The sequence below is a fragment of the Solea senegalensis genome, linkage group LG13 (genome assembly GCF_019176455.1).
Source record: "Solea senegalensis isolate Sse05_10M linkage group LG13, IFAPA_SoseM_1, whole genome shotgun sequence".
Taxonomy (NCBI): Eukaryota; Metazoa; Chordata; class Actinopteri; order Pleuronectiformes; family Soleidae; genus Solea; species Solea senegalensis.
Genome location: NC_058033.1, coordinates 8,310,773 through 8,333,467, shown reverse-complemented (window position 1 = coordinate 8,333,467; position 22,695 = coordinate 8,310,773). Strand labels below are relative to the sequence as shown.

The 22,695-nt window shown below is 42.0% G+C and overlaps 1 protein-coding gene and 1 pseudogene across 5 annotated transcripts; one reads left to right on the top strand and one right to left on the bottom strand.

Annotated features, from left to right (window-relative positions):
* Nucleotides 1-473: 473 nt before the first annotated feature.
* LOC122779800 (protein Aster-B-like) lies at nt 474-20,275 on the bottom strand. Of its 5 annotated transcripts, none has more exons than XM_044042424.1 (19): nt 20,186-20,275; nt 18,817-19,090; nt 17,553-17,573; nt 13,935-14,019; nt 13,702-13,805; nt 12,585-12,680; nt 7,351-7,431; nt 7,026-7,141; nt 6,606-6,792; nt 6,307-6,478; nt 6,074-6,217; nt 5,576-5,694; nt 5,333-5,475; nt 5,105-5,208; nt 4,099-4,305; nt 3,928-4,015; nt 3,586-3,693; nt 2,937-3,057; nt 474-2,731 (listed from the first exon to the last, which is right to left on the bottom strand). In XM_044042424.1, the coding sequence occupies exons 1-19, from the start codon at nt 20,194-20,196 to the stop codon at nt 2,627-2,629; spliced, it is 2,286 nt and encodes a 761-aa protein (XP_043898359.1). In that variant the 5' UTR covers nt 20,197-20,275; the 3' UTR covers nt 474-2,626. The 5 variants fall into 5 exon arrangements, with proteins under 5 accessions (XP_043898359.1, XP_043898360.1, XP_043898361.1 ...); XM_044042425.1 differs by having other exon boundaries at nt 6,606-6,768; XM_044042426.1 differs by having other exon boundaries at nt 18,841-19,090.
* Nucleotides 8,970-12,107, top strand: LOC122779866 (annotated as a pseudogene).
* Nucleotides 20,276-22,695: the final 2,420 nt, after the last annotated feature.

Genomic DNA, 22,695 nt, shown 5'->3' with positions numbered 1-22,695 from the left:
GCTCCTCCTCTTGCTGCAGGGTTGTTGTCCTCCTACGGCCTCCTCCACGTCTCCTGGTATCTCCTCCATGCTCTTAACACAGTGCTGGGAAACACAGCGAACCTTCTTGCCACAACAACGTGCATCGATTGGTGTGTCATCCCAGATGAGCTGCAGTGCCTGAGCGACTTGTGTGTGTTGCAGACAACGCCTCGTGCTACTACCTCTCGTGGTGAGGGCACTGGCAAAATGCAAATGTGACCAGAAAGTCAGCCAGAAAGGAGGATAGGGGTTGTCTTAGCTAATTGCCTCTCATTTCCACCTGTTGTCAGTTCCATTTGCACAGCAGCAGGTGAAACTGATTCACTATCAGTGTTGCTTCCCAACTGGACAGGTTGAGTTATAGTGTAAGGATTATGTGTTTCCCTTTATTTGTTCAGCAGTGCAGTTCATATAATAGAAATAAAAAAAAAATATTACACACACGCACATCATTTCTTTTTGCACTTTTATTCATTTCCTCCAATATGACTGTGAGGCCTCTGTAAGAACTTTTTTTTTTTCTAATAAACATCGTATTTGTCATTGATTCCACTGCCAGCGTGGTTCATACACAACTATACACAGAATTGTATCTGTATAAATACATCAGCTCAATATAATATATAATATAATATTAATATGCAGATCAATATGGACACACTGTGATGCAACAGACGTTCTCACAATTAAACTGCATTCTCGCTTACACTTTCGCACATGTGCAAAAAGCAGGAGATTGGATAAAACAGTGATAGTTTATTCTTATTCCTATCATAAGCATAGCACAAACCCAACATGTAATCACCTTGATTTTCTCATTTATCACGAAAGGGCCACCAGTAGTTTAAATACTATCAAACTCATTGATATGCACGTCTGTAGACATGTAAATAAGTGACATAATGAGATAAATGAAGTTCTCATGAAAGGTAACTGAGAATGCAGTTTATTTGTGCTTTGTTGTGTCATGACGACAGATTCCGCACACAAGACCCTTCCTTCCCTGCCTCCTCTCAAAGATGCAACAGTTACAGTTCGATGTTTGGTGACATCTTCCTCTCTTTACCCCCCCAATTAATTAATACCTGCCGGTTCAGTATTGCAGACACAAAGTACTCAATGCAAGTATACATATCATTAGGTCATTTACATTTTTTTTTTGGTGAGTGTCCTTGAATGCGACACATAGCGGAGGGGCTACTTACTTGTGAGAAACAGTCATCAAAGGGGATTCTGCATGCATCACCGTGGTACAGAACCTTCAGGAGGATTACAGCTTTGTGATGGCTTTGAAATTTGTCACACGTTTCACTCGTGGCGTGTGTGTGCGACTTTCATGCTCATGCCACTGAATTCAGGTAATGAAACTGACCCTGTCTCGTATCGATACAGATGAGTACAGTACGCATGCTGACAGAAGCCAACTAAACCTATACTGAAACATGGACACATTCTTTAATACGGCTGTTCTCAAAGTGGGGGCCAGTGGAATAAGAATAATACAAATAAGCACAGAATTATACATGCCTGACAGGGGGAGGACAGCAGGTGACGTCATTTCCACTGACTCATTAGTTTTAGTATGTTTTATGTTAGATTTTAGATCGCAATTTCTGTATTATTTCCATCCCAAATCCTATATTTTCCACAGATGTTTAATCCTGGTTCATCACAGGGAAGCACTCTGTCTTGAAAGGCGCTGCATAAATAAAGTTTCTTATTTTTTTATGTTTGCTTTATTGCTGACACTTAGCTTAATCGTTGGTCCACAGAACGCCGGTGCGATCCACGTGAAATGACGCAATCCACATAAATGTGAACCGTGGCAGTGATGATGATGCAGCGGGGGGGGGGTCAAAGAATCATTATCAAAAAGATGGAGTAGCGTTATTATTTCAACGTGAGCAAAAAAAGCTGCTTTTTTTATTCTCTTGGCAACACACAGCCAGCGTTCTGTTTTCTTTGCGTTCATTCTCTCGACTTGTTAATCAAACGCTCCTTATCAACGCGTCACTGAGTTGAAGCTCAGGATATTTAATGCCTTAGAAAACAAAATTTACTATGTTGAGTCACAAAATTATGGCATGATGTCTCAGGGATTCCTGCCCCGATCTGACAAATATGTCTGGTACAAATAGCCCTGATTGCTATTCACATTATAAATCTCTCTCACTCACACACACACTCACACACTGTACATATGTTACATTTGGATTCCTCATTGTTCTGCTGAATGAAATGATGCAACAGCTGTTGGAGTTATATATATGTATATATATATATATATATATATAAATACATATATATAAAGAATCAGAAGTTGCTTTGGTTCAGTCTGATCTTTCTCTGCTTGTGACAAAAACGATACAAAATAAATAAATAAAGACTTTGTGAAGAACCATAAGGATGAATATAAAGCTGCAGCAGGTAGATGTAGATATTGAAGTGAGGCTACCAATGAATTTGTCTCTCTACAGGTTGTAATTGTGGTGTTTTTTACCTCCAGACATGGCCTTTTTTTCCACACTGCCACACTCTCCACACAACCAGAAAAGGTATCGGTTGAATATTGCACATCATGTCCACACACCTCGAGATTATTTCGTCAGTGATACTGGTTGTTTTCTTCTTCGCCAGCATCTGAGTTGTTGTCGTCGTCGTCGTCTCTGAGGCCGATGCTTTTATGGAGTTCGAGGAGGGATTCTCTCAGCTGGAGGACGAGGCAGGAGAGAAATAAGTTAGATACTGTAAAGGTATGCTGGTAATAGTGTAACTGAGAGTTACTACAGGTTTCCATCAAGCTTAAACATCTCACTTACTCACTCAACAACAAAGAAACTAAGAAGTGTAAATTCCCCCTGGTGCGATCCCATGGTCACTGTCAAGTATGAGTGTATGTGTTTGATTTGTCTTACCTCGTCGAGCAGCAGCAATGATGATTTGATTAGCAGTTTCCATTTCTGGAGCTCATTGTCATGGTAACGCTGCTGGGAGTCCAGGAGTTGTACCCATTCCATCTGGGACTGAGGGGTTTTGCTGATGAGACACAGTCACACAGATGGGATCAAAACACAGGCCGCACACATTAAACAGTGCAATAACAAGTCATTATTATTAGACCCAGGTCTTTATCACCTCAACACAGGTTTTACTCCACACACATTTTCACTGCAGTTCTACGGCCTCTTCTAAAAGAAGCCCCCAGTCAGTCAAAACTACTTTGATAGCATATGTAGTGCTTAAGTTTGTGACACCATAAATGCTTTGGACCACACAAGCGAACAAAAGTCCCACGAGTGACATTTAAGCCTGTCTCACATGTATATGTCACTTTAACACTTGATGGTGGGCAGGCCTCACCCTCACTGGTGAAGGTTTGAACTTAATTTGAACTTAAACGTATAAAGGTGAATATAATCGGCGTGTTTGTAAGTTGTGTAATTATTGGGCGAGTGCATGTGCTGCCATTTGGAAAATTAAACATTTTCTCAACTGTTGTGACACCTTAACCTCCTGATCTCCTGATCTCCTCCTCCTTAGTGCACATCCATGCTCCAGATTTACCTTTGTTGTGCGGTGAATCCCTGCTCTGCAGTGAGTCTCTGAGCGGTGTACTCCAGCATCCACAGCTTATAAAACAGCATGACGTTTAGAACCACCAGCAGTATCAGGCTACACAAGAGAGGGTGGGGGGGGTAGTGAGAGACAACTTCAGAGACTTATCAACTAAATCACATTAAAATACCTCAGAATGGAGTTGGAGTGATTGTGCAAATCAGATCATGGTCACATGAGTGTCAAACGCAGATGATGTAGAATAGATAGGGAGAGCACAGAATGCAGAGTCTGCAGGGTTTTATGATCAGTTCACAGATACAAGTGAGTACTAATGACACCATAACTTACACAAGGCTGACAAAAAGCAGCAGTTTGGAGAAGTTGTAAAGTGCGAGGCCCCCCGGGGAATCAGGAATGTGTCTCGTCTGAGTGGATCCTATGCGGGAAAGAGAAAAGTGCTGACGTTTAATGCACTGCCCTGTCATTGTGCCTCTCCGTCAGTCGCACAGTGATCCTGACCTGCCACGTGCTTGATGTGCCGGATGTCCTCCTCATCCTCCGGAGTGGTTGCAGGACTCAGGACTGCGTCCAGATTTCCCGGTGGCCTCAGGTGATTGACCAGTGTCTGTTTTCTCCTCCGGCTCGTGCTCGTCCTGAGAGCCTTGGTCCTGGGTGACTGCCTGTGGGGCTCCATCAACATCACATCCAACTTATTCAGATCCAGGTCTATATTCAGAGGCACAGGAAGGGTTGTTTGAGATGGTTAACATTTACAGAAAGTCAACCTGGTTTGGTTTCAGCTGATATGTTCCATTACATTTTGGGAAGAGTGGTCACTTTTTGACATCTCCTGTGTGTATGGAGAGATAATCCAGTAACTATAAAACTGGATCTGGGTCAGATCCATTCACTGCAGCAGAAGATTGTCAGGAAGGTCCAGGCGAGGGGTGGAGCCTACATGCAGGAGGCAGGACACTCTCCCACTCACTTGTTGTTAATTTACCAGAGCCACTCCAGTTAATGCTTGTGCATGCTGCTGCTATGCCTGCTATCCCTCCAGCTTTGGTTGTCAGTTCACATCCAGGGACAGGTCAAGGGCTGGAGTGCCCCTGAGCAACGTACCCAACTTCCATTGCTCCCCAGGCACAGATATATGCTGTTATATGTTCACTGTTTCCGCCCCGGTTTGTGTTACTACTACCACTATTACTGGTGTGTAAAAAAGGACGGGCTAAAATCACTAATTGGTGTATGTGCAAAACATTGGTCTAATTCTAATTCCTCCTCCTGCCACCACCGCATTATTTCCTGTGTGGAATTGGTCAGATTGTGCATGATACAGTCGTTGTCAGTCTAACAATTACTGAACCAAACAACCTACACGTATCACACTGTGCAACAGCAGCCTTAAACTCAGGTTAAATCAAATTAATTTTGATCTGCAAGACGCACGTCTCATAAATGAAGATGAAGTGGGAGAGGATACCTCGACAGTAAGATCCTGGATCGAAGTTTTAGTGCTTACCCAGGTTTCTGAAGTAGTCATCAAGGCTACTCCAGCAGTTCCTTTCAATGAAGCCCTTCACAATACCCCACGGCTGCTTCCTGTAATGAACCTCTGTTGACACCCTAGAGGAAATAACACACAAAAAATATGTTGGTATTTCCTTGCCAATACTTTCCAAATTTAAAAATGCTTGGTGTGAAATCAAGACTTGAATAAAGGTGTGAAAGAAGCTCTGTGCTAACTAACCTCAGACGACTCTTATTCTTGGCCACTCTGGTGAGCATGTAGCGGTTGAGAGTATAGAAGTAGTCATGGTAGGGGACGTCATGGGCGATCACCTCAGCATCGATGATGTAGCACCCGTTTGCATGACTGGCCTTGTACAGAGTCTGAACTCAAAACAGCACACAGTCAGATTTTCTGTTTAATACGCAGATTTCATGAATGACATCATCAATGAATGTGAAAATCATGAAATGTTCCACCAACCTGTGTCTCAGTGACAGTGGCCATCTTTGGAGCCAGAGGATTACTCAGCGCAACGGTGTACATGACATCTCTGGTCTTGTTTCCATCCTGCTCTTTTGTCCAAGGGTGATACACAAGATCTGCGACAGAAGATCCAAAAATGTCAACATGAAATTTAAGTTTCCCCATGGAGAGTTGCATTTCAAGCAAAGTGACCAGTGGATAGACACTTGAAATCATAGCACAATGTACAATGTATGATGTTATATCTCGAAGAACTGAGGACAATCAAATAACCTCATCAAGGTCTTCTCACCATTGTGCAGTGTCTATAGGCGCAGGTATAAATCTGAGATGCTACATAAAGAATTTATACCAAGTATTATTAATGTCAAACTGTTTGTAGTAGTAATAACATAGACATTATTGTTTGATAGTCCTTGTGAGATCAGTAACACTTTATAAGTACAATGCAGCAAGAAGAGGAAATGGAAGGCGAATGTTTTATCACCAAACTACCTGAGAAACCCCTCTGTGTCCGGAAGTCCCTGATGAACTCCGACTCGGTGAAAAGTAATTCATACATCTTGTCGACACCCAGCTTGTACACCCTGTTGATGTATTGCCTGCCACCCAAGTCCTGGTGGAAAGCTTGCACCTCAACTGCACAAAGAGCGTTTCGGCATGTCAACAATTAATGTACATCAGGAGATATCGCAATCTTTGTTTGCTCTATGTGTGACATCACACACCTTCGTCGTGGGTCTCAGATGAGTCACTGAGCTCTGTTGGCAGCTCCTCATTGTCGTCGAGGCCCAGTGATGGCGAAGGGGTTTGGTCGCTGTGGTCCTCAGGTGTGGGGAGGATCAGGAGGTCTGCGTCGAGGAGAGGGCTGGACACGTCCTCCACAGGGGACACGTCACACTGGTGGGCAAAGAAGAGCCAACAAGATCGTCTGATTAAAGAGCATGTCAAGTAAATGGAGAGATTTCCCTCTTCTTGAAAAGTTGTAATTATATAAAAACCTTGAATAGCTATTAGGTCTACTCACCGGGACTGGAGAGTCAGTTCTGGGCAGCTCTAGTTGAGCACTGCTGAAGGTTCTGAGGGGCAGAACAGGGCTGATGTCCGGCTTAGCCTCGGTGTTCTTGGTGAGGTTGTTGCTGGTGTCGTTGTTCTCCGTGCTCTCCTCCACAGGAAGCTCCTCGCAATACCTGCACCATGGAGATGGACAGCAGCTGTGGGTCAAGATTACCAGCTTGCTGCACACTGCCAGCACGGGGCTATACACATGCATGGTAATGGGTTTGATGACGGTGATAAATGTTCACTGAGTCTCTTGAAAGTTGGAGACTTTGGATAAAAAAAAACAAGCCACTGACCATGGTCATCACATAATCTGGTGATGGACCAGAAATGAAACATGAACGATGCATGATCTGACTGCAACTTTTATGGCTTTAAAACTCACCCCATGGTGTTAAAGTCCTCGTCAGGCGGGACATAGTCCTCATCATCACTGGTTAGACCGAGTTCATTACCATAACACTGATGGACAAAGTGCCACAGCTCTTTAGGACATAACGGCTGAGAGAGAGAATACATACAAAGACAAGAAAGGCAGGATGAAGAAACGTTAGGAACACAGAATGAGACATCAAAGCAAATTAGTGTATTACTGCGCTACTACAAAAGTTTGAGTTGTGACTTAATGACAGAGAATGAATATGGGACCAGAGGCAGGGTCATGTGAGAAGCAATGGCCTAAATACTGACAGTGTTAGTGTCAGTCTTACCTTTTCAAGAAGAGCATTCTGCCACAGTCTGAACATCATCATGTATGTCCGGTCCCTCGCCCCAAATGAAGTGAAAAAGTGCTGAGATAAGAGCAACGAAAGCAATAAAATATGTGATATATAAATGCAATATACACAAACATCTTGGTAAATACCATATTTTGTTTGTTTTGTGTGATCCAAAATAAATAAATGCAGTGTCTGCAACATATTTGTTTCTAAATTGACACTGGCTGTTGATGTTGCTTTCAAGACATCGGACGACGACTTTGTCATCATATTAGTTTTATCTCTGTATCTCTGTCCTGCACAACCAGCATCATATTTGTTCTTGTTTAAATTCTTCTTCATCTGAGAATACAAATACAGTGTGTAGAGATGTTTGACCACTGCCAACTTTCCAGACAACAAGCATCATCTGCATCTTATTAAAGTCTGTCTGTTACTCTGTCTGTCTGTTAATAGCATGACTGTCCAATGGGTTGCTGAACAGCCTTTAAACATGACAGGTTACCTATCAGTGTGCCCTTGATCGTGTGCAGTGCCAACTTTGTTTGGAGAAGAAATGCAAGAGATATAAGTAGAAATTGCTAAAAGAGCTGCTTCTCTCAAGATATTACATAGTTGGTTGGTAGTTTTTTTTTTATGAGCAGTTGCATCCATAAATTTGTTTCCTCTGGATTTTTCTTTCTTTTCCTCCTTCCACTTCCCCCCTCTTCATTATGTCCATCTCAAAGAGTAAAAAGGAAGATTAATCTAGAATAACACAGTAATATGCTATTACTGTATCATGGGCATTTAGGGTTGGGAAAATGTGCTTTATTATATTTATGGGGGTCTCCAGACACACAGAGGTTGAAGGAAATTAAATGTCTGATAAACTGGTTGAAGAAGCATTGGCCAGGGAGATGATAGATCTATGGAAAGGAAAACACTTTGAGGCAAGTGGCAAGTGTAGTGGGAGATAGAACAGAAGGGTCAGCATTATCATTCTTTGTAGCCCTCTGTTAGAAATAAAGTGGATTTTAATTAAGTTGAAACAGAAGGGACAAGGTTGTCCTAACTAGACTGAAACAGGGGAACTGTGGATTATTCAGCTATCTGAAAATGATAGAAAAACACCCAGATGGTCTATTCCAGTGTGGACACCCACAGTCAATTATGCATACATTTTCATGTCGTCAATTCCAGAGAGAATAACAGCAATTTAGAATTCATTGAACGAGGTGACGTGGGGCTTTCATGTTTTTCAACTCACTCATATTAAACACTTTTATTCTTTGTTTTTCTTGTAGAGGGCAGCATTACACCCCCTCAGTGTACATAAGAAGAAAGGAAGACGTTTTCCTTTCATGTGCGACAAGAAAGGAAAGTGTTGCTTTGTCAGTGTTTATACCAACAATACATGAGCTAACTATAACACTACGGGTTTAGCATCACATACTGTACAGCCTCCCAGAACTTATAGGAAAAAGAAGACGAGGAAGAATAGCCAGCTATTAATCTTGTACGGTATTTAAGTCTCAATATATTAACATTAAATATTCTAAATGTTAGATTTTCTTAAAATCATAAATTGAATTGTTTTTTGGCTGCATATGCTCTTAACTGCAGAAATCATGCCTAAGGAACTAGCTATTGGTATTGATCTTGGAACCACCTACTCCTGTGTTGGAGTGTTCCAGCATGGCAAAGTTGAAATCATTGCCAATGACCAGGGCAACCGGACCACACCCAGCTACGTGGCCTTCACAGATGTCGAGAGGCTGATTGGAGATGCAGCCAAGAATCAGGTTGCCATGAACCCAACCAACACAGTCTTTGGTAAGATAAGTTTAATTAATGAACAATAGCGAGCCAATTGTGTCATTCTTGTTACTATGATCTGCAGAAAGAAATCTAATGTTATAAGATAAAGAATGATTCCACCAGAGTTTGAAAGACCTTTCTTGGAAGTCTGAGTCCTCTCGACTGAAGTTCACACTGAAGCTGATGTATTAAGATGTTTAAAATCAACCTTTTTCCAGATGCCAAGAGACTGATTGGCCGCAGGTTTGATGATGCAGTCGTGCAGTCAGACATGAAGCACTGGCCATTTAATGTCATCAATGACAGCGGTCGCCCCAAGGTTCAAGTTGAGCACATGGGTGAGACAAAGTCCTTCTACCCAGAGGAGATCTCCTCCATGGTGCTGACCAAGATGAAGGAGATTGCTGAAGCCTACCTCGGAAGAGTAAGTTATGTGGCATAGCTCTGTAAGCAGTAACAACAAAAAGTGCATGCTGTATGAAATATTCTAAAAATGTGTTTTATTTCCTTTCAGACTGTCAACAATGCTGTAATTACAGTGCCTGCCTACTTCAACGACTCCCAGCGCCAGGCTACTAAGGATGCTGGCACGATCTCTGGCCTCAATGTTTTGCGTATCATCAACGAACCAACTGCTGCTGCCATTGCCTATGGTTTAGACAAGAAGGTAGATAAACACCCAAAATTGTACTTGAACAATGTTCATGGTTCATAAATAAATTGTCATTTATTCTGAGTAACTTTCAATATTAACCTAAGGTTGGCACAGAGAGGAATGTCCTCATCTTTGATCTTGGTGGTGGCACCTTCGATGTGTCCATCCTGACCATCGATGATGGCATCTTTGAGGTCAAATCCACGGCTGGAGATACTCATCTTGGGGGTGAAGACTTTGACAACCGCATGGTGAACCACTTCATCGCAGAGTTCAAGCGCAAGTACAAGAAGGACATTAGTGATAACAAGAGAGCTGTCCGTCGTCTGCGCACAGCTTGTGAAAGAGCAAAGCGCACACTGTCTTCCAGCACCCAGGCCAGCATTGAAATCGACTCCCTGTATGAGGGAGTTGACTTTTACACCTCCATCACCAGGGCTCGCTTTGAGGAGCTCAACGCTGACCTCTTCCGTGGCACCTTGGACCCTGTGGAGAAATCTCTCCGTGATGCAAAGATGGATAAGGCACAGATTCATGACATAGTGCTAGTCGGTGGCTCCACCCGTATCCCCAGGATCCAGAAGCTTCTCCAGGACTTCTTCAACGGAAAGGAACTCAACAAGAGCATCAATCCAGATGAAGCTGTGGCCTATGGAGCTGGTAAGTGTCTTTAGCTGAACGAGGACCAGATTATCATCTTTTCTGCTCGTAATAGTCAGATCTAAGCTGATGAGACCTAACCATTGCTTATTTTGTCTCTGCAGCTGTCCAGGCTGCCATCCTGACCGGAGATAAATCTGAGAATGTGCGGGACCTGCTGCTTCTGGACGTCACCCCTCTGTCCCTGGGTATTGAGACCGCTGGAGGTGTCATGACTGTCCTGATCAAGCGTAACACCACCATTCCAACCAAGCAGACACAGATCTTCACCACCTACTCTGACAACCAGCCCCGTGTGCTTGTCCAGGTAGGCACAACAAAATGTTGTCGTTTCCACCAAAAGTGGTTCAAAACATTATTGCATGTCTGAGCTAGAAACAGAACTGTGGACAAATAAATAACCTGTTTGCCTACGAACACTTCCAACAGGTGTATGAGGGTGAGCGTGCAATGACCAAAGACAACAACTTGCTGGGTAAGTTTGAGCTGACCGGGATCCCTCCTGCTCCCCGCGGTGTTCCCCAGATTGAGGTGACATTTGATATCGATGCCAACGGCATCATGAATGTTTCTGCTGCTGACAAGAGCACTGGAAAAGAGAACAAGATCACCATCACCAATGACAGTGGTATGAAAATTACCCGAACATAGCTGCAGTGTTCTCCCCACAAAGAATAATCAGATACTAATCTTTCTCATTTCACGACAGGTCGTCTCAGCAAGAACGACATTGAACGCATGGTCCAGGAAGCTGAGCAATACAAGGCAGAGGACGACCTCCAGCGTGAGAAAGTGTCTGCTAAGAACAGTCTAGAGTCGTACGCTTTCAACATGAAATCCACGGTGGAGGATGAGAAGCTTGCTGGCAAGATCAGTGACGGCGACAAGCAGACGATCTTGAACAAGTGTAATGATGTCATCAGCTGGTTAGACCAGAACCAGGTGAATACAGTTTTCTCTTTGTCTTTGTCCTGATGACATGACATTTTGCCTGACAACTCGTGTTTTTTTTGTTTTGCAGACTGCAGAGAAGGATGAATATGAGCATCAACAGAAGGAGCTGGAGAAGATGTGCATCCCCATTATAAGAAAGCTGTACCAGAGCGCTGGTATGCCCGATGGCATACCTGGCGGTATGCCCGGTGGTATGCCTGGCGGTATGCCCGGTGGTATGCCCGGCGGTATGCCTGGTGCTGCTACTGGTGGTGGTTGCTCTGAACCAACTATTGAGGAGGTTGATTAAAACTGTGTTGTGTAGGATTGCATTCAATAACTGGAAATGCTTAAAAAAAAAAGCTGAATGAGTGGGATTCCATTCACATTGTGATGATCTGCTCACATTTGACAAATAGGACTGCCAACCATCCCATACAAATGTCTTTGACTAGTTTTAAATTCTTTAATAAATACAGGTTAGTGAGAAGTGCAGAGACCACAACTTAAACAAACCATGAAAATAGAGACAGAAGGAAGAAAAGCAATAACTAATGTAGCAAATTAATGTGAGGATGAAGAAAAAAACTAGGTTCAGGGTCATGTTGCATAATTGTGCATGTTATTGGTTAAATGGGTGATGCTTCACATGTGTCTGATTGTTTTGTAGAGAAAAATGGCATTAGTATTAAACATGTAACCCTCTGTTTGTGCATTTGTTCTCTTTTTCTGCTTGTTGATACTGTAGCATAAACAGTGTAATTTAATAATGGCTTCTCTACTGTAGAGGTTGATATGGAGAACAGTGGTTTGGGGAAGTGGTATCAAAAATTAGAAGTGGGAGGGGCTAACACAAAAAACTTCTATTGGGTCATACATGAACGAAACTTGGTACACATGTTTATTAGGTTGGGACGGTCAAAAAAAGTCAATGAAGACCTATGCTTATCTTGGACTGAACGCTGCGATTTTGCACCAATGGTATTTGAATGATTTTTAAATCTAATATAATCTAGTACAGTATAAATAACAATTGTAAACATATTAGCCTATTATATGTGTGCTTTTAAATGATCAAGAAGCGTACAGTTTTGCCCAACAGGCAGGTCTGAAAAACTTTGTGTATCAAGTGGAGTAGGACTGTGTATGGCTTAAGAAAGGATGCAAACATCTCTACCTTTTCATTGTCAGTGCACAGCTGGATAGCATTGGGAATGAGACGGGCTGTCTTCTCCTTGGTCATGGAGCAGATGTCCTTCAGTCGAACCACCAGCTTTGGATTAAACAGAAGACGTTGTCATCCAAATTCCGAGACTACACAAAGTCCCAACTGAATATCAACGGTCTAGACATTAGTGTGTAGTTTAGAAGCTGTTCATATATGCTTAAACCAAACATGCACATATTCTTTGTTATAATGTATTGCAATCGTTTGCTTTCAATGAGCTCACAAGCTCATCCAGCTCTAAGTACAACATAAGCAGCCGCTGTTTTGTTTAAATAAATATATAATATTTTGAGTTGTAGTTAAACAAGTGTTCTATGGATCTGATGTGGACCAAAGGTAGTGGATTTGCTTTTGTATGCGTCTTTACATTACATGTCATTTAGCAGAGTCTTTTATCCAAAGCGCCTTACAAGGGTTGAATTGAATACAACCTGCCAGGGGTGGAGTTGAACTTGCGACCATGAAGTCTTTTGCACACAGGGTACCGGTCTTAACCACTGAGCCACTCCACCCCACGTATGCTGGATCCCAGATACTATTCTCATCTAATAGGGTGTAAGAATCATTTAAGTGAATCTTCCCAAACTTCCTTTATTTGCACTTACTTCTAGGATCTCATTTATTTATTTACCTTTTGGGCAAATATGGGTTAGATAGAAGAAAGGCAAAGGGTGTCCCCTGAAACGATAACTGGTATCCAAGTGTTATAGTTGTGCTTTAACTTGTGGATAACTTACTTTATGGGTTTATTCTACCAACACTCCAATTGTTTGAATTGAAAATTGCAGTGTACTGAGATTATTTAAGAAGAACTGTCTGTGTAAGCGTGGATTCTTTGACCATTGAAGGACTTGGTGTTCGTTTGAGGTTGTTTCTGCTCATTTTTCTGCTATTCTCATTTATTTTTTATTGCAGAAAAAAAGTCTAGACTTGTTTTACACCTTGTCTCCTCAGAAGATGATACTATGTTTCACGATGCTATACCCACTGCTGATAGCTCCAATTTGAATGATAATTGCTTTTTTATACCTCAAAAAAATTGAATTGCGCGGTAAGTTTCACTCACCAGTGTTTCCCATCTGAATATATTGCTGTAGAAACAAATCCAGTTTTCTGAGAGGTAGAGGCGTCCCTGCAGGAGGATGTCCCGCTGTAGTGCACAGGAATAGTCTGGAAGGAGTTAAAGGTCACGTTATTATTACTATCTATGGAAATGGAGGTTACTCACAACTCCAGGTTGTCAGTAAATTCAGTTTGATGATGTGGCATAATAATATCCAGCGTGTGGTGTCATCTTACCCACGATGAGGCGCTCAGTGTCAGGCAACTGCTTGAACAGCTTCCTGAAGTCTTCGTTGCGTTGCTTGTAGGTGGGACTGAGCACCTGCAGACGACAACAGAAACCGCGTCGGTTAATGCTCGTAATAAATCCACCGTAACAACATAAAACCGCAGGGAAGTTTGTCTTTGACTACAAGCCACTGTATCCCAAAACACACAGTGTCAACACATTGAAATGACGCTTTCTTTGAAATAACATGACTTAAAGTATAAGAGAAATTAAAACAAGTACAGTTTCATTAATAAAATAAGGTGTAAAAAGAGAAGTACCCTCTAGAGCAGTGCTCTAGTCCTGGGGATTAAATCTGCTGCAATTCAGATTTTTTTTTTCCATGCCAACACACATGTACCTAATGTGTCATAGTCAGGATTCTACAAAACAAGCCAGTCAGGTATGTTGAGTATAGGAATACACTTATGCACAATCAGTGCCTGGGTATAAATCACATCACACATACAGAACCTTCTGTTTTTATACTGTAGTGAGCAGTTGACACCTGGAAACGTTGAGTGATCTCTAACTTGATGTGTTGCATGACAAGAGACAGAGACGACAGTCAAACACTTGTGAGTACATGTCAGAGGAACGAGTCTGTGCTTGTCAGGAGAACGAACACCAGAGGCCACGTGACAGGCAAAGTCTCGTGGCTTAAGGCTGAAATGCCCAGATTTGCATATTATGGCCAAAATTCCATGGGAAACGTTGACATTTGACAAACGGACGTTTTAATACGAAGCTGCAAAGTTGCTAGGATATAACCCTTGTTATGTTACACTTAAGACGTATGGAGAATGTTTTGGGACACACATGTTTCGCTTTAACCTTAACTACAGTTCAGTAACTGGACACTTGACGACTGAGTGTCTCTTGCTCACATGAGGCTGGAAGTCGACTGACTCTTGCCACTTAGGTAGCGTCCATTACCCGTCACTGCTGACGAGAGCAGCAGTATGAATGCAAATTGTCTGCAGAACCATTGTGTCAACTGTGACCAAAACTCATGTGATGCTATTCCAACATTAAAGCAACAACGACAACAACAACAACCCTAAAAACAAACAACAACCCTGAATACAAATACGACCTGTTTGTTAAACGCCCAGTGTGGATGTAACTAATATGGGGTGACAGTTTCACCTGTGGTGCCAACGTGCATCCTTTATAACAGAGAGCTTAGAACATTAACGTGACTCGCACGGGGTCAAATAACACCTTTAACTAACTGGAACACATGTAAACTGCAGCATCATGCAAAGCATTCTATGGAAACTCACCCACAATACAATATGCTTCAGGGTAAAAAGACTACCACAAAAGAAAATGCTTATTCTGCTGATTCAGTGCTTCAGACAGCCACTAACAGCAGAGGGTTTTACACTTTAAAGGTCCAGTACGTAGAAGTTAGGTTTGCAAAGGTCACCGTAGTTTCTTGATGTGCTTGGCGAAGTGAGGAGTGATCTGCTGTTTCACATCACTAGTTCTTACACGCTAGAGCTTTAATATTAATATTATCTGTTCAGACACCTTTTAAAGTCCTAAAACCAACAGAGAGCCTGAAGAACAATGAATGCTTATAGTCTGGATGGCATTAATTAATCTCTTGTTGACTGACTTACAGCAGGGACCCGCTCTGAGTACCAGTCCAACTGCTGCCACTGGGTTTGCTGCTTCGCTCCAGACTCCGTGTTATTTCTCCTTTTAGGTTTAGCTTCAGAGTCCAGGGAGGATAAACATGTTTTTTCCACTGGTGCCATCTCTCTTCTTTTTATCTGTCTTTTGTCTTGTCTCATGTTTTAGTCCTTGCTTTATTGCTATCTGCCTCCCCCTGAAAAGTAGTGATTCAGTTTATCACTACCTGCCTAGAGGGACAGCAGCAACAGTCTCAGTGTTTCCAAAAACAAAAAAAAAAGTCTTGTCCAAAAAAATGTTTTGAAAGTAAATCTTCTGTTTCGAAGAGAAGTTTCTTCAAAGTAGTTTCCTCTGCTGAGGTTTGCAAATTGTTGATTGTTTCCACAATTCCACAAGTATTGCCTGACGTAAAGCAGCGAGGACTCAGGATCATCATCAGTACCATAACGCCATTCACAGAATTCATGCTCCTCGTGTCCGTGAGTAAGACACGTTGAGCTGCATGTGGCTACAAAACTCAAAGATTCCTTCTTTGACTTTGCTCTTTGACAGCCCCAAGGCTGGTTTGGAAACAGGCATGGAGGTGGGAGGAGCCAGTGTGAGCGTGTTTTTGTGGTCTGAGTGAAAGAGAACACAGAAGGAGGGAAGTCCTAGAAGACGATGGGTTTACTAGAGTTCACAATGTGTGTGTGTGTGAGCGCGTCTCTTCCTCATGTGCCAACATTTGGACGAGGCCTCCTGAATAAAACTTGTTATACAGGAGTCCTCTTTCATAATGATTCTCATGTTCCTGCTTATTTTCTCTTTTTTCCAAGAATCTCTCCTCTATCTGGCCTGTCAGTAATTTGAACTGTGACTAACAATAACAAACACAACAGGGTGTGAAAGAACCAACAGAGAGGAGGAGATTGTGTTTGTGTGTGTGTGACATAAATGAAACTTAAATATGTGTTTAATTAAAATGATATAACTGTAAGAACCAACTACTTTTTACTCTCATGTGTTGCACACTTTATGTAATTCCTAGTTAAAGGCGTAGTTCAGGTTTTTTGAAGTGTGGTTGTATAAGGTAGTAAGGTACTAACACAGTGATAACATGGCTGTCAGAGAAGGAATAAAAGCTTAAGTATAATCTACCATACGAGTGTGTTTGCTGCTAAATCTCACCTGAAGACAGCTTTTCTTCTGACTGGAAAATAAAGTCCATATCACTTTGTGAACCACTTAGTCTCCTGCACCAAAGTCCATAGAGAAAATAAGCAATTTTGGCTCAGAGGGACACATGTGGGCTTCTTGGCACAGTGTCAGTACCAGTCAGTACTAGCCATACTTCAAAAACACAAAGTATTACTTTGAATTTTAAGTAAAAGTCATGTTTTTGTTGCTTTGCACACACAATATATTGGAAAGATGAAAAACCGAACACTGCAGATGATTCTCTTATACAGGTCACTGTAGTTGTGGAGGAGACAGATTTGTACGTATGAGATTTGTCAAAAACGTATAGTAGTAAACAATATTACAGTGGCAACTGAGAAGAAAATAAGTCACACCCTGTTCTCAGAGTGAGAGAAAAAACAAAACACGAGAAACAATGCGGATCTCAGTCCAGCTGCAGCATGAAGACACCGGTCAGCTCGACAATGTCTCTCTTTTGTCTATTTGGTGTTTGTGCAGAGGCCAAGCACAAGCTGAGTGAACTATGACACGGGCAGTGAATGGAGGCATAAAGACCCACACACACAAAAATGACGTGCTGCTACAAGTACACACACACAGAAATATGTTGTGTATTGTGGGTAAAATTGTCAAAAATAAAAGACTAGACTGTTTACTCTTCATAGCACACCTTCTGGATTTAATAAGAAGTTAAAATATGTGTATACTGTAAATCATAATCAGGTGAAAACGTCACATCATGGAGAGAAAAAAATAACAGTACTTACATTGTACCAGCTCTGGCTTTTCTGTTGTCGCACCAAAACATGGTGGAGGTGGAAGTGAGAGAAGGACAAAAGATGAAAAGAAATTCATTAACATTTCACTTCTAGTTGTGTATTTAATGCAGAACTGACTGGCATGGCACAATATACAAAGACGTCATAGGAGCAATTATTTGTTTGTTCTTGTTGAAGAACAAGAATCAGCAGAATTCATCATTGGTTGCTGTATTTACTGTGTCGGAGCAGAGTTCTACATTGACTCGTTACATTACTAAGTGTCTCGGGAGCAGAGCAGATCAGCACCGAGTGCTGAATTTGATCAGAATACACCCAGTTGCCAGGAGACACTATGCTGAGGTTTTATAACTGCCTTGTTGGGATGTTGGGGCAAAGACGGTCATTTTCTACACTCCACTGTGGAGGCAGCTGACCAGAGTTGTGATCAGGTCACAGATAATCCAATTTGAACACTCATAATACTATGTATATAGTCACCAAGGAGATAGATAAATAACTGTATCCTTTGCAATTCTTGCAGTTTGACTTATTTAATATGAAGTGTTACATTTTAACACACAGAAGCTCAATAGTGTGCGTTTGCCTTGTAGTCCAGCAGAGGGCAGTGTCAAAATTCACTATCACCTACTGCTTGTACAGCATAATGACCTATCAGTAAGCTATTAGTAAGTATGACATGACAAAAATATCCTCTGACTACCAACATGGATGAACCTCCCTTGGTCCCTGCTCACTGTATCTGAAACATTCCACTCTGTGGGCTTTAACCACGCTTCTATTTAAACTTATCTTTAAAGTGGAACAAAAATCCCATCAGTGATGTGGAATTATTTTTGCTTTACTGATCAGAAAAGGAACAACAATTGAACCGCTGGGTTATTTTGGAACTATTATAGCGGATATGCAAAAAATATGTACCGCACCACACTGGATCAAAGTGTGTTTACTCATTTAGAGACTCAAATAGTCAGAATCAGGCCCAGTAAGTTCAAGAGTGACGCTAAACTGACGTCAGTTCCAAAGACTTAGAAGTCACCAAACATTTGCTTTCATCAAGGAGTGTTGGTTTTTCTGCTGACTCATATGTAGACTTTGTTTTAATGCTTGAAGGTTTAGTGTGCCTGGTGCTAGAGGCTGTTGACCAGTTAACTGTAAAGCCTTCATTATATGTTGTATTGTACAATACGATGAAATGCAATTTTAGTGTGAGACCTAACACAACAGGGACTTAAAAAGTAAATAGACTCACTGTTTTGACACATGCTTTATTCACCTTGGAGTTCTTGCCTCCACTGCGTGTGTTGCTGTTGGTGGACTGCACAGGTTGGGAGCAGGTGCGCTGGTGCCGGGTGGTTGGCTGCTGTTCGGGGTTGGTGGGCGAGCGGTCCGGTGCCTGGTCTGATGCGCCTTTCTCCACCATTGTCCTGTCAGCCCTGGGGCTCAGCGGGGGCACAGGTGAGGGGGAGGGCTTTGGCAGCACAGGTGAGCATGTGGGGGAGCTCTGATTCGAGTAAGAGACCGTACTGAAAAGAAGAGAAAGATTGATTTACTCACAATTCACATTTTTTATTTGTTATCCATCCATCCATCTTCTACCACTTTATCCTCCAGATGAGGGTCGAGGAGGGTGATGTGCCAATCTCAGCTGACATAGCTGGACAGATCGCCAGTCCATCACAGGGACACATATAGAGACAAACAACCATCCACTCTTACACTCACACCTACGGTCAATCTCCAATTTACCTAATCCCCATATTGCACATTTTTGGACTGTGGTAGGAAACGTTTATTTACATACAATCCTTAATCTGGTTAATCTGTCCAAAAAAACATCTGACAGCTGTAAATCAGCATCTTCCTGAAAAATCTATTTAGTGCTGCATTGTACAGCCTCCCTCACACAGTTCACCTCATAAAAGTGTCTCATATTAAAGGGGGGTGGGGGGGACAGACAACTTTCATGTCTCTTGCAATTCCTGTTAGAACACTGAAGGTCACAAAAGATGCAACAGTACCAAGACCTGGTAAAGGACACAGGTGCTTTTGTGAAACTCTGAGAATGGCCACACAGGGCCACCAAGATACAGAAGTGTAGGCTTAATTCCAAGCTTGACAAATCACGTCAATAGTCATTTGTAAACAACAGCTGATTTACTGCAGTCGGGGAGAAAAAGGTACAAGGAACCCTGACGGCTTTTACTTGCTTGCTTACACTGAGAGATAATTATGGAAGTTATTAGCTCTTAAAACCTCACGTTGTGGGCAAAATGGTTATAAATACACACCGCCAATCTAATTATACATTTATAATGCATGACAGGCAGAAGATGGCAGAGAGACGGTGTCCTCTGCTGATGTTACCAGTGATGATGCTGCATGGTGGGGTAAAAAAAATAAAATGAAAATGAATAGATGATGTATAGAGCTTGTGTCTCACTAACCTGAGCTCTACCATCTCATGCTACAGACATGGTGGGATGTAAAATAGCGCAGTGGGACACATCCTCTCTGAGTCACACACACACACACACACACGGATGAAACACCCTGTGAGCACGGCAAGCGACGGGAACAAAAGAAGGGATGAGGCGTGATGAAGAGAGATGCTAACCAACCTGGCAGCCATAGAAGACCTCGGCCCACAGCATCAGACACTACCTGCTTCATTCATCCATTCATTCAGACAGCAGAAGGAGAAGCAGCAGCAGTGGAGGAGGAGGAGGAGGAGGAGGAGGAGATAGGGTAGCAGAGAGAAAGCAGGAGGAGGAGGAGGAGGAAGCTGTCTCAGAGAGTCCTTGCCAAAGAGTCCATGTGTGGGGGGTTGCTCATAAATTACATTGCCTCCTCCGTGAAATGCAGTTCAGCAGCTGAACAAAACCTGAGCTTCATCCCTCCTTTCTGTCTCCCTGCTTTATTTTGTCCTGTTTGTTTGTTGTTGTTTTTTTCTTCCCCTCTGACAGACTGAATATCACAGCCTCCTGCTTGAAGGCTCCTCCCTCTCTCAGCCTCCACTTACACCCACCATGCCGTGACGTGGTGTAGAGCACAGCGCCGGGGTCTGCTTCTGCTGCTGCTTTGCAGGGTGGTCTTCAGCATCACATGCAGGGGAGGGGTGAGGAGGGGTGGGGAAGGGGACGGCGAGTAACACCCAGTCACTCACTTATTCATGAGCTTTATGAATGAAAGGTGCTGACGTAGATTAACCCTCACTGTCACACCATGTTGCTGGCCCCTCCCATTAAACAGACACACATGCTTTCTCCGGCGCTAATATTCCTATTCTTTCGTCTTTTCTCTTTGACAATGTGTCCATTTTCATGTTGACTCGATCTTCCTCTGTCCTTGATTATTAGCCCCTTTATTACACTGCAACAGTAGCATGTCTTTTTTATAATGTATTGCATGATGATTTGATGATGACATGGTGTAAATGGTTTTGACCTTTCACTATGTGCCATTTTGTGATTGTGTCCCTCTAATTTATCTTTAACACATAACTAAACAATAATATTTGTGTGATTGGGTTTTTAGTATAATTATGTGATGATATAATTGATGATAATCTTTATTTATATAACAATTAAATTAAAATTAAAACATAATGTGTTCAGTCATCTGTCATGGACCAAAAAGTCAAATGAACAAATAAAGTGAGTTCAAATCTGGACCCTTGAAAGAGGTCAAATATGCAGAGCTCTAGTCAGTGGGGATATTCTGGCATGTCAAAGCATTTTACACACTCCTTATACGTCCTCTGTGTGTGTGTTTATAGGTCACATGTTCAGCCTTTAAAAATTTGTTTTTTTTCATCTTCTTATGTGTTGTTGAGTCAAAGTTGTGATTAATTTTCTATCGCATTTTTGGTAGTGATATAAAGTAGCAATAATTGTGCGGAAGTCACAAAATAGACAGCTTTTTTTTATTTTTGTTCATAAAAACGAGCCAAGTGTGTAGTGTATTTCCAAATTTCACAAATTGAATCCGATTTTAAACATTCTGAGTACTTTTTTGCTCAGGTGTGTTTATATAGTTGGTGAAAATCCTTTCTGATGGAATTTTTTTTCCCATCAGATTGCCTAGTTTGTGTTGAAAAAAAAAGGATATACGACACTCTATATTGCACATTCTTATACCCTCTGTATATGTCGTATGTTTAAACATAGTAATAGAAAAAAGCAGCATAAATGGCCTGTGTTCTAAGGGCTAAAACAGCTAAAATCCAATCCAAATGTGTAAATGTGAGTTTTCTTGTCATCCTGTATTGGAGCAGGGCAGGGGAACATCTAGTTTAACAGTGGGTCCTGAGGACCAGGACTGAGAAACACTGGTGTGGTCCATTTATTGGCCTCTGTATTTATCCAGTCACCAGTTGGAGCCAAACCTGTAAGTACTTCACTGCTACAGTACATGCGTGGAAACTCAAAGGCAAAGAGAAATGAATGTTAGCCAGAGATCTACTGTCAGTGTCACCTTTTTTTCCCTTACAAACACATTGTGAACAAATTGTGAACAATTTCCATGTTGCCATTTCTCCCCCCTCCCATCCATTCAGTTGATATCAGACTGTAGAGTAACCTAGATTCCTTATGTCCCCCAGGACATTATTATTGCTATGATATGGGCTGAGACAGCTAGCAGCCAATTGTGATGCTGTTTGTAGTGCGTGGAGCTTCAGGACAACCAATCACAGGGTGCCTCGTTGAGGTGATTTATTTGAGATGAAGACAGTGGAGGATGCTGTGTAAGTGTCAAGGATGGAAATGTTAAGGTCACTGTTTGTGACAAATGACATAAACGGTTGCACCTAAGGGACACTGAAGGGCATGCATTCTATGTGATGTATGTAAAAACCAGAGAGGATAACGGTGAACATGTGTCGTCATGTATGCAAATAACCTGCCTCCTTAAACTTACTTTAGGTAAATGCCAAACATATAAGCGTATTCAGCATATATATATTTATATATATGTACAAACACTGACACAGATCTGTTTACATCAAGTGTGTTCCTGCTCCATTAAGTGCATGAGCTGCTCATACATTCAACACTTCAACAACTTCAATGAATGAATGAATGAATGAATGAATGAATGAGTTAATTAATTAATTAAATAATATGGATCA

Coding starts and splice junctions, on each gene's coding strand:
- LOC122779800 (XM_044042424.1), bottom strand. Junction 12,681..13,701: donor TATTCAGATGGGAAACACTG/GTGAGTGAAACT, acceptor TTTAATCCAAAG/CTGGTGGTTCGACTGAAGGA. Junction 5,476..5,575: donor CCACTGTCACTGAGACACAG/GTTGGTGGAACA, acceptor TTTTGAGTTCAG/ACTCTGTACAAGGCCAGTCA.